This window comes from Sinohyriopsis cumingii, chromosome 14 (genome assembly GCF_028554795.1).
Source record: "Sinohyriopsis cumingii isolate HCF-2022 chromosome 14, ASM2855479v2, whole genome shotgun sequence".
Classification (NCBI taxonomy): Eukaryota; Metazoa; Mollusca; class Bivalvia; order Unionida; family Unionidae; genus Sinohyriopsis; species Sinohyriopsis cumingii.
In genome coordinates this window covers 117,204,050-117,223,086 of record NC_142974.1, presented here as the reverse complement: position 1 = coordinate 117,223,086, position 19,037 = coordinate 117,204,050, and the positions used below count along the sequence as shown (strand labels likewise).

At 36.1% G+C, this 19,037-nt stretch overlaps 1 protein-coding gene across 1 annotated transcript; it reads right to left on the bottom strand.

Moving 5' to 3' along the window:
• Nucleotides 1–2,223: 2,223 nt before the first annotated feature.
• Nucleotides 2,224–18,144, bottom strand: LOC149784671 (uncharacterized). The gene is made up of 2 exons (XM_089933026.1): nucleotides 16,793–18,144; nucleotides 2,224–4,803 (listed from the first exon to the last, which is right to left on the bottom strand). Exons 1-2 carry the CDS (start codon nucleotides 17,955–17,957, stop codon nucleotides 3,170–3,172), a joined length of 2,799 nt encoding a protein of 932 aa, XP_089789152.1. The 5' UTR covers nucleotides 17,958–18,144; the 3' UTR covers nucleotides 2,224–3,169.
• Between the last annotated feature and the right edge of the window lie 893 nt (nucleotides 18,145–19,037).

Below are 19,037 nucleotides of genomic sequence, written 5' to 3'. Positions count from 1 at the left end.
CTGAGAGGGACCACACCAATAAAGTTAGGAATTGCAAACATTCAGCTGTAGAGGTATGTACGTTATTTATTAATTTATTATAGTATACGTTATAATTATTGTACTACCACGTTTATTATTTGTATATTTTCTATGTAGCTTTGGCTTGTGTAGTATAATGCAAATATTTTCTATTCTTGTTTGTATCTCAACAAGAGTTTATATTAGCAACATAAATTTGCGTTTTATTAAGAAATGTTTAGTACTCTAGGAATCCTATTGGACATGGGTAGGTTCACTTCTGAACCTGTTTATTGCTTTATAATGTTTTGCTGATAATGTAATTTGTATAGCTTACTGTATATAACGTCATTATGTTTAACTGTATATACACCCTTGTTGTGCATAGTACACATCGTTAAATGTAATTTCAGCTGATCAGAGTCAACAAGGTACCAGCTGTAGAGCTGACCATAGAAGTTTACCAAAGCAGCTGTAAAACTGAACCATAGCAGCTGTAGAGCTGAGTGAACAGTGTGTCGCTGTTCAAGTACCAAGAGATCGGGTGTTGCTGACTGAATTGGTGGGAGCCAATTGCTTGACTGACCAAGGAATTGAATGGTGGTCGGTGACTACCTGTATTGCTGACTGATTGATTGACCAGTGTGACTGGTACCCAAGTGTGCTAGTGTCAGAGTGTTTTGTGTTACTCCATACATGTAATCTTTTCACAGTGGGCAAATCTTAGGGTTTATTATACACAGAGTTTTGGGAATGTAAAGACATTTTGTATGATTATGTCCCTTTGTTTTCATCATTTCACTATTTTTGAGTAAAGTACCACATTTTTCACTTTTTGAGAAAACACATTTTACTATATGAGTAAAGTACAGTTTGAGTAAAATGTATCATTTGTTTTGTTGTGTGAAGTTACTGTAAATCAATAAAGTTACTGTGAATCATTAACCTATGTCCTTATACTGTGTATGGTCATTTATTTGTATTCACATTTGTTCCATTATTAGGTTTGTGCGGATTGTGTCAATTGGTCCAACATTTGGATCTTATACACGCACGTATTAATCATATTTCTTTTTCCATTCAAGTCATTCATCAATAAACGCTGTATCTGTATTACCATCAAAAGTGTTCTGTTGTAAATCCGAAATCCAACCCGGTTATCTTGTTACAACTGAGTTTATGTTCAGGGTACCCATCCTAATGTTTGCAAGACAGTTTTATAAATAGTTTTGAGCAATGGTCTAAAACAGGTGATAAATAATAGGTGCTGCTTTGCTATGGTCCTTGTCTGCTTTGTCATGGTCCTTGTCTGCTTTGCTATGGTCCTTGTCTGCCTTACTGCCTTTTGTTTCAAGCAGAATCAGTAAAACTGCCTTTTTTCCCCAGTAGTCCTTGCCTTCTACATCATGTACATGATCTGAGTTTGCCTCATGTTGGGTAGATTCAGAAAACTGCAAAGTAGCACTTCCATTCTGAAAAGTTTTGTCTTTCTGCAGTTTGCATACCATGTCATGAACAAGCATCACTTCTGTCTCCAATACAAATCTCTTTCTTTCTTGGCCAATGGATTTTCTCTACCCAATCCAGCCATTTCTGTCTGTTCTTTGGGCTCTGATGTCATTTACCTCTTCAGCCTCATTCTGAAGTCACATCCCTGTAGCTCAGGTGAGCCTGTTGCTGTTCTTTAACAAAAATATCCTGCAATAAAAGCTGATTCATCACCAATTTGGAAACTCAGATGGGAACAGAATGTAATCCCCATATAGGTAATACTGAATATTTTCCACCGACTAATTGAATTTTATTGATCATGATTGATTGCTTAGTAGCACTCAGTTCACTTAGGCCTTATACCAACTAGTTTAATATTTACAACTTAGTTGACATTATTAAATCAAGGCACACTTGCAATTCACTCATTCAAAGAGACAACAAAGAGTTAAATAACTAAAAATGATAAAAACGGAAACCTCAATACATATAGCAGAAAATCTTTCATTTGATCGATATGAAGCCACAAAACTTAATAGTCCATAATAATATCGCATCATATAATTAGCCATCACACTGATGCAAATAAATAATGCAATTAGTGTCTTATTAAGCAACTATTTCAACTTACATACATGTACTAAATGGGGTAGTCAACCAATCATTGCTTAAGAAGGTGTCAATGTAAGAACATCTACGTACATGTACTATATTTTTATTAGAATGCTAAGATATTCAAAAAGCACAAGGAACCATATCAAAACATGTAGCATTTTAGACACATGAATAGTTTCAGCTCAGGGTGGTAGTACAATTGCCTACAGGTTGAAGACTGCATGATATTAAGTAAGAAATATGCAGAAGGTACCCTGACCTGTTTCCAAACTTTGCTTCTCTAACTGAAGTGTTGTCAGTTTCACCTATAACAGTGACTTTTGAGGGAGGTTTCTTGATACATAATTGTATCAAGACAGATGGTCGTGGATGTTTAAAACAAAAGACTTATTAAATTGAAGAGACTAATAAAGAAGGCTTCCAAGCTTATGAATTTTCATCTTAAATCTGTGGTGAGGCAGTTTGTTGAATCTATTTAAGAAAAAAAGTCAATGAAGCGTGCTGTATTGCTTCAAGATTAAACTTGTAAATGTTAATGGAATGTGGACATTTGTTTCTTCCTCCAGAGTCCCAGCAAATTCATTATTGGCAATCAAGATATGCCAATAAAATGAATAACAATTTTTTTTTATTTTATTCTTTTATTCCTTCTACTTGCTCACAAAAAAAGAATGGCAAGCTAAAACTATTATTGCAATAGTCAATCAGAAACAAATGAAATTATCACCGCTCCAAATTGCCTTTGATTTTCATGCTGTTATAAGAACATGTGAATAAGGTTTAACAACATGATCTCATTTATGTTGGTGACCCAACAATACACTTATAACATTCTGAATCACTGCAAGGAAAATAGTTCCATTATTGCAGCCCTTAATTTTTCAAAGCTGGGAGTCACATAACTATATTCCACTAAAAGTGCATGAAAATTGTGTTTGATCATTCACACTTTTATTTCAAGATTTTTTACTTTGTTCACAAAATAAAATATCTAATGCCAGTGTTATAGTTTATGCAGAGCAAAATAATCAGCACTCTTACGGCAGATTCATAAAAGTATTCTTTATGGACAGGTGTCCTTTTGGGCATACAATACAGTATGTGTTTTCATGTGAACTTTAAGATTAGTATTTTGAGTAAACCTCTTATCACAAACTTTACACCTGAATGGCATTTCTTTAGTGTGTATCCTCATATGGGTCTTCAAATATTTTATATCACTAAACTTGTTACCACAAACTTCACACATAAATGGTTTTTCTTTTGCATGTATCCTGCTGTGCACCTTCAGACTTCCACTCTCGCTAAACATTTTATCACAAACTTCACATTTGAATGGCTTTTCTCCAGTATGTACCCTCATATGCACCTTCAGTGTTCCACTCTGATTAAACCGTTTATCACACACTTCACATTTAAATGGTTTTTCTCCTGAATGAATCATCATGTGCACCTTGAGTTTACTATTTTCACTAAACATTTTATCACAGACTTTACATTTAAATAGTCGTTCTGCGGTATGTATCCTCATGTGCACATTCAGACTTCCATTCTCACTAAACATTTTATCACATATCTTGCACTTAAACGGTTTTTCTCCAGTGTGTTTCCTCATATGCACACTCAAACTACTTTTGTCTCTAAACATTTTTTTACAGATCTTGCATTCAAATGATTTATCACCAGTATGTATTTTCAAATGCTTTTTCAAAACACAGCTTTGAGTAAACATTCTACCACAAACATCACATTTGAATGGTTTCTCTCCAGTATGTATCCTCATGTGTTGCTTCAAAACCCCACTCTGCATAAACATTCTACCACATACATCACATTTGAATGGTCTTTCTCTAGTATGTATTCTCATGTGCACTTTTAAGTATGAACTTGTACTGAACAATTTAAAACAAAGTTCACATTTGAATTTCTTTTCCCCTGTATGTATGTTCACATGTCTGTTAAAGTCACCCCTCTTAATAAACATTTTACCACAAACATCACATTTGAATGGTTTTCCCACAGTATGTATCCTCATGTGCTGCTTCAAAACACCACTCTGAATAAATATTTCACCACATACTTCACATTTTAACGTTTTTTCTTCAATGTGTACCCTCATATGAACATTCAACTTGCCACTGGCATTAAAGAGTTTATCACAAACTCCACATTTGAGTGTTTTTTCTACAGAGTGTTCCCCCATGTGCCGTTTCAAAACATCACTCTGAATAAACACTACACCACAAACTTCACATTTGAATGTTTTTTCTCCAGTGTGTACTCTCTTGTGCAAATGCAACTTGCCACTCCCATTAAACAGCTTATGACAAACTTCACACTTGAATGTTTTTTCTCCAGTATGCAACTTCATATGTGCCTTTACATTTTCACCAAAACTCAACATTTTACAACAAATGTCACACTTGAGTGGCTTTTCTTCAGTATGCATTCTCATGTGCTGTTCCAAAACATCACTATGAATGAAAATTTTACCACAAACTTCACATTTGAATGTTTTTTCTCCAGTATGTATCCTCATATGCAATTTCAGCTTGACACTCCCTGCAAGAAGTTTGCCACAAACTTCACATTTTAATGGCGTCTCTCCAGTTTGTAACCTCAAATAGACTTTCTGATTTTCACTCTGACGAAACATTTTATAACAAAATTCACACTTTAAAGATTGATCTAATGTATCTTGTACACCTCCAACTTAAGCCTACCGCCATCACTAAATATTGTATTACAAGCTTTACATTTGACAATTTTGTATCTTTTTCCTTCAGTATGTGTCACTGTGTTCCCCTTCAGGATCCAATCACTCTGAACATGTTGTTGTTGTAGGGTTTAACGCCATTTTTCAGCACAAGATAGGCTATACATTGCGGCCAGTATTAATGGTGGAGCAAGAACCCGGAAAAAAAAAAACGGAAAGAACCACCGACCCACGAGAAGCTACTGGTAAGCTTTCTCAAATAACCACATTGGCCGAATCCGAGCCTCGAACCGACGCAGACAGAGGTGAGATGGCAGTGATCCGTAACGATGAGCGCTTTAGACCACTCGGCCACTCGGGGCCCCCACTCTGAACAAATCAGAAACTGGGCATAACCGGTGAATCTGCTAAATATGGCTTATTTCAGGTACAACTCCGACTATTAGAAGATGCTATAAGTCAGGCTTTACCCAGTTTCATATGGATGCGTCCCAATGAGGCAGTAGCAGACGATATTCTGCCCATTTTACCCGGACGATGGTCAACGTGGCAGTTTCTCCCATATGCAACCACCAAAACTGGCCATTTTGAACAAGGCACATTGAAGCATAATCAATTTATAAATTACAAATACAGATATAAATATAAAACCTGGTTTGAGTTCTGTTAATGAATTTTTGTAACAGTATCATGAGATTCAATGAATTTATTTCGACTTCCAAACACCAAATAAACTCAACGGTAAATCTGCCAGCATACCACAAATATGGCTACTGATGACGCCATTGAACTACTGTATAGGTTCGGTGAAGACATTTTGCACTGTGATGATGGGTGGAAATTTAGCGTGTAATTTCCCTAATAATGTTTTGTGACGAATTGTCCCCATTACAGTACTATGTGGAAATACAAACACTTAACGACTCAGAGAACACTTACAACGTTAATATATCTACTCAAAGAATAATATTACCTATAGAACATTTTCAGGAAGTCGAATTTTGGGTTTTTCCACTCAAATATTTAACGCATGCGCAATCAACGTATGGCAACTTTTAAAGGTCACTGGCCATACTCCAACATTTTCCTTTTTACATCAGATATGCATTACATGATTAAAAGTAGTTACACTCGCACAAAAAGAAAAAAAATATTAGCAAGTGTAAAGAAGAAATAATAATTAGCATTAACATAGTGTATGTTTGTGAAAAAAGTTTCAGATGTTCTATTCATGTAAGAAGTGTAGGTCACTCGAGTTCATGTGTTCTTAAATCCAAAATATAGCCTTACAAAATAGACAAAAATAATATTTTTTTTATTTTAAAAAAATCTTCCCTGCTCTCTTCCTAGTCTGAACATGAAAGACAGCCAATTAAATAATGTGGCCTAATTCTGTGATACAGACCATACTAACACTAAATCAGCAAAGAGTTTTCAATCCAATGCAACCTAGCTCATCTTTAAAACAATTTCAGACACAATAACCAAAACTCAAAATTCGTGCAAGTACATCCATTTAGACCCAGTACCCTGGAATGGACGGACTCCTGCCTGCAGATTGTCGCCTGCCTTCCTGGTCACTACCTCCCTTGCCTCAGTCGGACACAAATAAGCGTGCAACGCGCGTATGAAACACCTAACATAAATAAAAGCAAGAATAAATGAATAATTGAGTGGCACTACAATGTCAGAATCCTTACACAATTCTATCAAGAGGCCTACAAGAACTATCCAGTCCATCAGCTAACTACATTTCTAAGCTACACAGCTAGCATTTCTCTGAAATTACCTGAGAGGAAAAAAATGACTGTGGAGAAATGTAAAGAAGCAGAAGAAAAACGGGAAGGGCTGCCAATACTGTCTCTTATCCAGGGAACCATTTCGGCTTGGTATCCCGTTTCGATAAAACTATTATGTACACTACTTCGATCCGTGAATCCACCGGTTAAAAATTCAAACCTTTTATGACCTAACAGAGACCAAACTTTTTATATTTCGCTTAGACATAGTAGTTATTAAAAATTTGTAGGGCATCTACGACGTACACATTGTACTAGAATTTGTACGATTGTTAGGACGTAGGAAAATTTTACAACTTGTTTTGATTTGACCCAATTGCACAGGTGGCTAACACATTATTGGCATTTTGTATTGTCCATTAGTACAATTAGACTAAATTTCACTAAGTACGGGCTGGCGTTCTTGAGAGTGCAGGGCAGCCATGGCTGACTTTCTTAATTCCCTGCCCTCTTGCCTCTCTCCGACATCGTATAACGGCGGAGATGTGGAACAATTTCCACCCGTCTAAAGCTAGGTGTCTCGATATGGCGTCATTGTTGCGAACAGTCACAACGGGCGTTACATACTGCTTGTGTCGACACCTAGTACAGAAAATACGGACTGAAATCAACTCATTGTCAACGCTGGATACACGAAAATCAAGCGTGATATGGAACTTTACCTCGACAGATGAAACTATAATCATGGAATATTATGCGTGTTAGTATACGATTCTAAAACAAATGCAAACATCAAGATTATTATTTTTTGTGTACATTAAGAAAACAACAACTCGAAAAACCCTCACATTGTCGATTGCAGATATTTCTGTTCCTGTCTTTGGAGGTTTATTGTAGTTAATCTGGTAGCATGGATATCTGAATGTATCAGAGCTTACAATACTTAGGCCAGGTGTCTGCATAAGGCCACGTGTCTGCATTAGGCCAGATGTCTACATAATCAGATTATGGTGTAAAACACACGATGTTAAGACCTGTTTGTCAATATGAGTAAACGATTTGTTTATGTAACAGCCGATAGATCCCAGTCCATTTTATGTCCAAGTTTGTGGATTCCTTTCATGGCACCTGTGAATTTCTCCACTCCAAACCTAAAGACCCTATGTACAAGTTTAAACTGCCCAAAAATGTTGTCTCAAAAAATCTCCAGATGGTATATTTTGTCGCCAATATGTAACTAAAACAAAATCGCATATTGCAATATTGGAGAAGCCCAACGCCATCCCTGACATAGTAGTGTGTGTGTGTGTGTGTGTGTGTGTGTGTGTGTGATTTGGATTTTTAACGTAGCTTTAACAATTTTTCAGTCATATCGCTACGATGTCTGCAATGTGACAGTTGATAGTTATGCCTACATTGGGGATTCATGTCGCAGACATGTAGCATGATGTCCCACCCAGTCACATTATTCTGACACCAGGCCAACCAGTCCTAACCCTAACCTCTTAATGCTGAGCGAGAAGCGAGGCAGATGTTAGTAACAGTTTTGTAAGCCCTGACATAGTAGGGATATGACTCAAATTATTGAAGGCACGGTAAAAAAAATCAAAATCTCTCTCTCACACTCACGCGTGAAATACTGCAATACAGAAAGATCAGATGAGTGTTTTGTTAGGTAGCACATTTCGTTTGTACATTTTGTGGCGTGATGTTCATGAAGAACAATAAATACTAAGATGTGTAAGACGAGCATATTCAGATTTTGAGTTTCGTTCAGTCATTTTTAACCTATTTTGGATGTAAACTTAACTTAAGGCATTAAACAAAAGATCTATCTTTCCATAATGCAAGAAAAATCCATATACAATAATTATCATTTATTTAAAACAAAAGGAAAGTCTTGTAAAACAGTTAAATGCTGACCTTCTCATTTATTCTTGGTACAGTTCTGTCTGACCTTGGGACATAAGAGCTTGATACATTATCAGCTGTTATCATGGTAAGTTTCATTGGCCTGGATCAATGATGCAGTACCGAAAAGACAACATGTACATTGTGTGTGAATAACTATGCCTGAGATTGATTATATTACATTTATAATCATGCCCTGCATGAGTTATTTGTCATTCATCAGCTTTTATGACACTCTGTTCAAGATCTGTTATAAAATCAGCTTTGTAATAGCCTTGTTATCGGTGTATTTTATTACCATAGTAACCAAGATATTTGGTTTAAACTTTGCTGATGTTCCATGTCAGACCAATTTTCAACAAATATATTTTAAATGTTCAGTGCCATGAAAGAAAAATACAAAACCCAGTAAATCCAGCCAGTACTTTATTGACTTTAAGTGTTTGATATTAAAGCCTCAGTGCTATGTAAAAAAAAGATCGTCATGCCAAATCACCTGAATAATACTGAATCTTAAACGTTATTGGTCCTAAACATCTTTGTACTTGTAGGATTAATGAAAACACTCAAGTAGCTTATATTAATTTATTGGCATGGTAAATGAATAAGACATGGTCACTGCTTTGTGATACTTGAATAGTTTTGTCTCACACCAAAATGTGCACGTTAGTCTTGGGCAAAGACTTACAATCATTAAAGTATAGCTGAAGAACATAAGCGTCTCTCTCTCTCTCTCTCTCTCCTACGAACTAGTACACTGCAAGCATGAGATTGCCTTAGCCAAATTTGATCTTATCCAAGAGCTGAGCACGTAGATTTATAAAACCCTGAACATATTTCTTTGGTTTCAAATGAAAAAGCCACTTCCACTCTTCACCATTACTGAATTAGCTACGTTATACTACTACTACTACTACTACTACTAATAATAATAATAATAATAATGAGGACTTTGTATAGCCCCTAATCTTTAGAAGCTCTAAGCGCTCTACAACTTTAGACAACACCTATAAGATAAAAAACATATAATGATATGATTACAAAACAAACACCATGAAATTAGAAAACATTAAAAAACATGCTGAGAATATATTAGGTAGGAAACATTATTAGGTCTTTAAGTTTGTTCTTGCAGTCGAAATAAGTGAGTTTTGAGAGCCCTCTTGAATGTGATCATTGTGTCTTTGTGTCTAAGTTCAGTGGGCAATTCATTCCACGTTGCTGGGCCCTGGTATGCGAAAGAACGCTGTCCATATGACTTTGTTTTCATAGTGGAAATAATGAGCATACGATTGTCAGAAGAGGAGCGTAAGTATCTTGCTGGTGTGTACACATGGGTGAGGTCAGATAGGTATGTTGGACTAGAGTCCGACAGTGAAACGTAGCACAGAGAACACATTTTGTGTTTGATTCTGGATCGAGTGGATAGCCAGTGTAGGGTACAGAGCAGCGGGGAGGTGTGCTCTGATCGTGGTACTCTAAGTATGATCCGAGCAGCTGTGTTTTGAACTTGTTGAAGTTTCTGGAGTAGATATTGAGATGAACCAGACAGAACTGACTTACAATAGTCCAGTCTTGAAAGTACTAATGAACATACAAGTGTTTTACTGGCATCAACTGAAAGATATTTGCGAATTGAGCTGATGCGTCTCAGCTCAAGATATGCAGCCTTGCATATGTTCATGACTTGTTGGTGCAATGTGAGAGTACTGTCCAGAGTAACACCTAGGTTTCGTACTGACTTTGTGAATTTAATGTTGGTGTTGCTGATATTTAGTGTTTGAGGTAGAGGATGTGAATGAGAAAGTCTTTGTGTTGTGATCAGAATGGCCTCAATTGTATCATCATTCATCTGCAGCTTGTTACATGTCATCCATGATTTGACATCAGAAATGCACCTCTCTACACCTTGGATAGTAGCATCAGCTTCCGTTGGGTGGCTAGATTTGTATATTTGGGTGTGATCAGAGTACAATTGGTGAGACACTGGATGATGATCTATGACACTTAAGAGCGACTGAGTGTACAGAATGAAGAGAACAGGTCCAAGAACAGACCCCTGTGGAATACCACAACATAGATCAACTGGGCTGGAGTGTATTCCATTTGCAGATATAATTTGTGTCCTGTTCAACAAGTAGGACTTGAACCATAGTAAGGCTGTATCATGAATGCCAAAAACATGCTGGAGACGGTGAAGTAATATACCATGGTCTACTGTGTCAAATGCTGCAGACAAATCAAGGAGGGTGAGGACTGTAATCTGTCCGCTATCCAACGCAGAGAATGTCATTTACTACTTTTAGAAGAGTAGTTCCAGTACTGTGGCAAGGGTGATATGCAGATTGTACATTGATAAAAAGACTGTTTGAATTTAGATGCAATACAAGCTGGGATATAACAACCTTTTTCAAATTGTTTTATATGAATGGGAGATTAGAAACTTGGCGGTAGTTCTTTAAATCATTATGGTCTAGTTTTGATTTCTTCAGCAGATGCTTTACAATGGCAGCTTTGAAAAATGATGGGAATTCCCCGGATGAGACAGAGGTATTAATAACATCAGTTAGTGAAGGCAATGCTGGATCTAAACACTCAAGCAGCAGTGATGTTGGAATTGGATCAAGTCCACATGACTTTGGTGCACTGTTCATCAGGATTGTACGTACGAAAGCCATAGAGACAGGTTCAAATGCTGCTAATGGTTGCCGCTCAAATTCTGTATCCCAACGGTATGGTGACGACGAGTCAATTGAAATTGTGGTGTCGAGCATATATCTAATGGTTTGTACTTTATCACGGAAGAAATTTGCAAACATGTTCGGAAGGTCGACTGGAGAGAAGGTAGTTGGAAGTGGTGTAGATTTGTTCCTTGACATTAGCCTGTTAGTAATCTCGAAGATCTCTTTTCTGCTGGAACTTGCCATGATCTTAGTAGTATAGTGGGCAGATTTCGTTGCATGGACTATATTTGTGACATTCTTCTTAGCGGCTTCATATATTTGCTTATGAATAGTGAGTCTGGTGGAAAGCCAAAGCCTCTCAGCTTTACGGCGGTCTCTTTTAGCAGTGCGAAGCTGGTCCCTAACACTGCTATACCATGGAGAACACTTTTGAATTGATAATCTGCACTTGGTAGCTGGGGCATGTTTGTTAAGCAATGAACGCAGGCAGTTATCAAGTTGTTCTGCGGTAGGAGGTAAGCAAGTTGTTAGGTTAGCTTGGATGTCGTGCATTAGTTTGGTTCTATTTATCATACGGAGATTTATCTTTGTAGCAGATAAAGGTGGAGGGTTAGGGACTGATATGTCAAGATGGCATATAATGCAGAGGTGATCTGATGCAAGGTCATGGGATACAAGGGAGGACCGTAGAATATTATCATCACGCCTGTGAAGAATCCAGTCTAAAATGTGACCATGTTTGTGGGTGGGTTGGTTAACAGATTGTTTGAGATTGAAAACATTAATGGAATCTATGAGTTTCGATGTATTTGGGTTTCCGGGACAGTCAAAGTGAAAGTTGAAATCTCCAATAATAATCAGGTTGCCACCTATCGAATTTCTATAGTCCAGGAGATTCGGAAACTGCTCAAAAAAAAAGAGAGTCAGCCAGCTTGTTTTTTCTACTAGGAGGAGGGCGGTATAGGCAGAAAAAATGGACTGACCTTTGCTCCAGTGTGAGTGTGGTCTGGACTAGTTCATACGATGTCTGGTCGAAATTGAATGTTGTGGTGTGGTTAAGACGTTTTATCATGGAGTTCTTTGTGATGACAGCAATTCCACCTCCGCAGAGATCTCGGAAACGCTTAATTACGCGTATTTGGACGCCAATATTTGATCTGGGATGCAGAAAATCACTGAGGCTGGAGTCCTCCGTACACATGTAATAGATTTGCGGCAAAATTCAAAGACTTGCCAGTCGTGCTTCAGCCACCTGGTTTGTTGGAAAATGTGCTGATCAATTAGCTGTGCTGATATTTACAATGACAGAATTCAGTGACTGAAAGACCCGTTGATGTGCGTACATGTTGCCATTATAAGAGTACATCAAAAAGAAGATGATGCAATAGCTGGGTGGCTAGTTCAAAGACTTTGACTGGCGGGTGGGTGAGAAAATGTACTGATATTTACAGTGATTGAATTCAGAGTCGGAAAGATCCAGAGATGTTCATGTGGTCATCTATAAAAGTACATCAAATAAACAACTTTAGCTTTGGTCATTGTGTTCATTTCCGAATGTATCGAAATAAGTAGTGCACGAGAATCAAGACATTTTGAGACTTAGACAAAATGCCATTCGTAAATTTGGATAAGTATTTTGGGATTAAACGGCAAACTTACGAAGATTTTAACGACGTTCAGAAGAGTGCTAAAGCTGCTAGAATTGATAGTTCGGATAGGACAGTAGCTAAGTGTAAGGAAGTGTGTGATGCCTAGCTTAGTGTTTGGAATACATCCTTACTTGGATTGACAAAATTCAATATCACTCTGATGGACGAACAAGAGCTATTTAAGAGGTACATTGACTGACCATACTTTTTTGTTTAAATGCCACTCGCCTTAGCCCGGTTAGTTCTAGTGTTTGTAGAGAAATGTATTCATCAATAGACCAGTAGCTAGGCCAAGTTTTGATATTAATTACGTTGACAAACAAACTCCAGCCCATTCACAAGCATATGTATTGATAGCTGATTGACCATTAAGCCTTTTTCGAGTAAGGTAGCAACTATCAATTTCCTGCATGATATCCGTTGATGATAAACATACAAACATGTTTTGTAACATCAGAATTGGTGATCTGGATATATATTAACTGTCTCTTTTACACTATTTCGTCATAAAATTAGTTTGAAACTGTAAGTGAATCAGTAGGGCTAACAGGAAATAATGGCGGACTTCACTAAGTCTGGGATGTACCAGTTTATTAGATTGTCTGTTTTCGTACATCATCGGGCAAATATTTTCAGACAAATATACAAATAATTGAAAGCAAAGCCAAGGTATTATTGTATTAAAGATTTAACTTTAAACTGCAAATTATGTAGGTCAGAAACTTAGAGGACAATGTTGTGTTGTGGAATTCGCGAGATGCGCTTTCAGGTCTTAGCTGATTTCTGACTTGACACCTATTTGCGAAAATACGGGGTGGGGTGGGAACAGCAAATCAGATACTATTTAACCATTGCCTAAAATTACTACAAGGACGTAGACAAATAAATAAACCATAAATTTGCAATCCTGTCAATGGACTGTTGTAATGAAGCTATATTAAAGTGAGTGATTACATTACAGAAACCTCTCCATCTAAGAATAGATGCACTCACGCCTGTGATAATTCTGTATGAAAGAAAGGACTGCAACTTTCGATGGTGGCACTCCTATTTTTACCAAACTGGGAGTCATGTAATCCTTGTTTTAAAATCCTAGCGAGATCTCTGCTCCGCGAGAATTACGGGGGAACGACTTGATGGAGTAACCATTGTGTGTTAGATCCACACACTTGGGCTCATCACCTGATGTTTTTAGCCATGTTTCTGTCAGGAAAAAGATGTCAATATTCTGGTCGTTGATAAAATTAACTATTTCTATGCGCTTTTCCGGTGGTCCTACTGAATGGTCATTGAATAATGCAATACACAGAGGTATCTCTTGGATAGCTGACTCAGAGGTTGACGAATTAATTGGGATTTGAATTAGGTTATCTAAATTAACGGTCGAACTTTTTTTAAATTGTTGAGCCGAAATAAGGGATAACTGGAATTCTTCTTCCTGTTCTACACCGGCCAGCTTTGAAACAACGTTTCTTTTTCCGCTTCTGTTCACATTTAGGTAATGATGAATGTAGTCCTAGTTCGTTTAGTCTAGAGCACAATGTAGTGTGGAGAGCCAAGGAGTGATCATTTAAAGCAATTAATGAGGGTCCATCGTAGCATAAACGGGTTGACTGGCTAGTATCATGTGATGGCGGTTTGTTCAAAAACAGTGGAGTAAGACAGCTGAGAAAAAGTTTAATTGTTCTCATTTCCAAAACAAGGAGATGAAGAAACACATACGAATTTAACAGCCAATACATAATGATGAAAACAGGTAACAAGCACAAATATCGTGAAAACGGCACTAAAAAACGGAACAGCTGCTTCAAGCCGGTTAAGCGATAGTGGCCATCTTGTTTTTATGCGCATGAAACTAATAAGTATGAGAAAGAAAATTACAAAAATTATTGTAATTAAGCATTTAATATGTGTGTTGAGAGGAAACATTTGTTTAGATTATTCATTGAAACTACAAAGTGCTCATTAGACAAAAATATTATTATGGGACTATTGTGAATTATTCAGGTAGCTTCTTTGCATTTTACAAAGTTGTTAGTGCTGCAGTTACATCTATAGTTGGTTCCTCTACAGAATTTCAGGATGAAGAATTCTGGACACTTGAGTCCTGAAACTCAGGAGTTCCCATCATATTTCTGAGAGTCCCTGTAATATATATGGGAGTCCCTCACATTCAAAAGAATAGAAATGAAAATGTAAAGCACATGCTCTTTAGTTTAATAGTATCAGTATTTAAAGCTTAGCTATTTATAAGATCACACACTAAAAAGAAAATAATTTTGAATAAATTGATTGTTAAGTTTAAACATTATACTAAAAATAAACAACAAAATAAAATTGTCAACAATTAGTTTCAATCCCAATAATAATCATTTAGAACAGGGGCCAAGCTAAATCTGAATTTTAGGAAGAAGTGACTTTTTCTTTGGAGAAGAACAGGGAGTATAAGAAGCAAGGCAAAATACGTATATATTGTTATCATTATTATATATATATATATATATATATATATAAGTGTTGGTGTGTGTGTGTGTGTGTGTGAACAGAAAAAAAGTGTAAGCAAAGCAAGATAAATGCATGTGTTTTCTTCTTTGAATTACGCCCTCTATTTCTCAGTATGATTATCTACATTCAACATTGGTTTAAAACAATATTTTATTTATAAGTAGTAAAATTTTCTGACTTATATGTATATTATAAATACATTATGTACATGTATAAAATTTATCATTTTCAAACTGAATTTTTGAAGAAAATAAAGCACACATCAGTTAAAATATTCATAGCACTGATTCTATTCTTAAAACACAACTTGCTATTTACATACTATTGTTTAAATTTTCGAACATCTATATATTTTTATCATCAGATGATATCCTGCAGAAATTGAGCAGCGATGGTTGCTAATTTGTTTGAGAAAGAGTTAATGGTCAGTGAGCTATCAAAAGACATCCCTCTAAATGTGCAAGAGTTTGTTGGTCAGCAACATTAATATCAACACCAGCTACTTGATGACTTTATGCTTATATTTCACGTTGAGCTATAACACAACACTGAAACTAACCTGGCTAATGTGAGGGAGCATGTAAAAAAACTACAGTCAATCAGTGTACATCTAAGAAAATCACAGGGCAAAGTGATTTTCTTTTTCCTAACAGAAGAAGGTGAAGTTTATATTTTTTAGATGACTGAGTTGCCCCATTTGGCCTGGGAGTATGACCCCTGCTAGAATACAGTGCTATTTCTATGTTCTATTCCTTCATTGCCACGAAAGAAACTAACATGGGAAAACATATGGCATCATACCGTGCCTTATAAACATACAATTAAATGAAAAGTATTTCTAGCAGCAAGGCTAATTATAAATAAATATACGAATTAAAACTGAGTGTTAAATGATGTATAAATTGACCCTAATGATGAGAAAAGAATGCATGAATTAAGGTTGGTGCATGTACCATCTTGGAGAAAGTGAGACAAGTCATGGCAGTGTATCCATATTACATAACCTACCAATAGCCTTCTGCAGAAATGGCAACGGCTGACAAACATATGAAATGGTGCAGGAAGAATTTGCCCATCCATTGAGAATTTCTAGTTTATTTGATGCAGAAGCTCAGATCATTTGAGCCATGTGTAGTGGCATAATGATGAATGAAACGAAATAACTAAAGGAGACTTAAAATTCTGATACTATTTACAGCCTTAACACTTTAGTCCTAATAAATTTTTGTGAAGACATGTTTGTGTCATAACATTTGGGGAACAACATATGTATTATGTTACTTTTCTCCATGCATGATTCTATTGTCATTCTTTAGGATTTGAACCCCACCCCACCCCCCACAAAATCAATAAAAATAATAAGATGAACCAGTTGTCTCACAATAAATGACTCTAGAAAGCTTTGAACAAAGCTTCAATGAGCTGAAACCTCAAGCAATAGTTGTTTTTATTGCGGATTCATAAAAGTAACTCATTAAGATCAAGTGTCCTTCAATGTATGTGTCCTTGCATGTGTTTTCATGTGGACCTTCAGATTTCCACTTTGATTAAAGCTTCTAGCACAAACTTCACACTTTAGTGGTTTTTCTTTAGTATGTATCCTTTTGTGCATCATCAACTTGCCACTCTCACTAAACATTTTATCACAAAGTTCACACTTAAATGGTTTTTCTCCTGTATGTACCCTCATGTGCACCTTCAGGCTTCCACTCTCACTAAACATTTTATCACACACTTCACACTTGTATGGTCTTTCTCCAGTATGTACCCTCATGTGTTTCTTTAAAACACCGTTTTGAATAAACATTTTACTACATATATGACACTTAAATGGTTTTTCTCCAGTATGTATCCGAAGATGTGCTTTCAGATTTCCACTCTGACTAAATGTTTTATTACAAACTTCACACTTAAATGGTTTCTCTCCAGTATGAATTTTCATGTGAACATTCAAGTTGCTGTGGTCACTGAACAGTTTATCACACTGTTCACATTTGAATGGTTTTTCTGCTGTATGTATCCTCATATGTACCTTCAGACTTCCACTTTCACCAAACATTTTATCACACACTTTACAGATGAATGGTTTAACTCCTGCATGCTTCCTCATGTGCACATTCAAACCACCATTATCTCGAAATGGTTTAGCACAAACTTTACACTTGAATGGTTTTTCTCCAGTATGTACCCTCATGTGACTCTTTAAATCACCACTCTGAATAAACAGTTTACCACAAACTTCACATTTGAATGGTTTTTCTCCTGTATGTATTCGCATGTGCTTTGTCAAAACTCCACTTTCCATAAACATTTTTCTACAAATTTTACATTTAAATGGTTTTTCTCCAGTATGTATTCTAACGTGCACCTTCAAATACGAACTCCTACTAAACATTTTATGACAAACTTCACATCTGTATGGTTTTTCTCCGGTATGCATTCTAGTATGTTTCTTCAAATCACCGCTTTTGCAGAACATTTTACTGCAAACTTCGCATTTGAAAGGTTTTCCTCCAGTATGTATCATCATGTGTATTTTCAGTCCTTCTTTACCACTCAAGGTTTTATCACATATAGCACATTTTAATGGATTTCTTCGCGTACTTAAGCTTGCGTTTGTCTTCCGATTTCCACTTTGACTGGACATTTTGCAAACAACGTTAACAACGACTTATAGACAATTCGGCCCAAAGACAATTCGGCCCAACTTGGACCGAAAATAAGACAATTCAGCCCAACTTAAAAGACAATTCGGCCCAACTCGAAAGACAATTCGGCCCAACTTTACGATAGTTGTATAAAGATAATTTTCTTCAAACAGCAAGTAGATACTATGTAAGATAGCTGAGAGAGAGAGAGAGAGAGAGAGAGAGAGAGAGAGAACACAAACTAACATATACTGCGCTTTCTAATTAGAATACTTAAATACATTTATTTTTATGCTAAAAAAAATGTATGTATCTGCACGACATTCTGAATAAAAGTTGTCTGGTCAAATATTCTATATTGATTTATCAAATAATAATAATACTTAACAGATAATATTCTACAGAATACCTTTACATTTTTCTAAGAGTAGCGACACCGTACATGAGATATTATACTAATATATTTGATTTTAGGCTTCAGACTGTAACACTGCTTCATATATGTGTTTAATATGGTTAATCAAACATATTTGTAATAATTTCATGCCATATTTTCATGACCAAAAGGGAACCAAGAAAGCCGAGGGAAAACGATTACAGATTTAATGAACAGCCTTTTGTCGTATGTATCTGATACATACGTTATATTTTTGGAGTTACTAAAAAATGGCATACACATTGTAAACTTTCGTGCTTATGTTTTGAATCGGAAACTGTTAAGATTAGATAGGTATTAATTTGACAACTTAAAATGTTTTTTTTTTTTTGGTGTTTTGAATATTCATTATTATCACTTTAAATGAAATTTAAAATACGAGAAATTTTGGTAAAGATGCATCTTACGTTGTGCACATTTATCTGTCTTTTTCGTAACTCATAATAGCAAAACGCAATAATGTTCTGAATTACATTTATGTGAAATTATCGCAAAATACCTAATTATGCAATTTTCAACCATTTTCCTGGTGTCATTTTATTTGTAAATCATAACAAATACGTTCAAATAAGAGAAGATCTCTTGTAACGTATGTATTTTTCTTGAGAATTAAGGTTTTGAGACCAAGTGGGCAAGTGGCTAA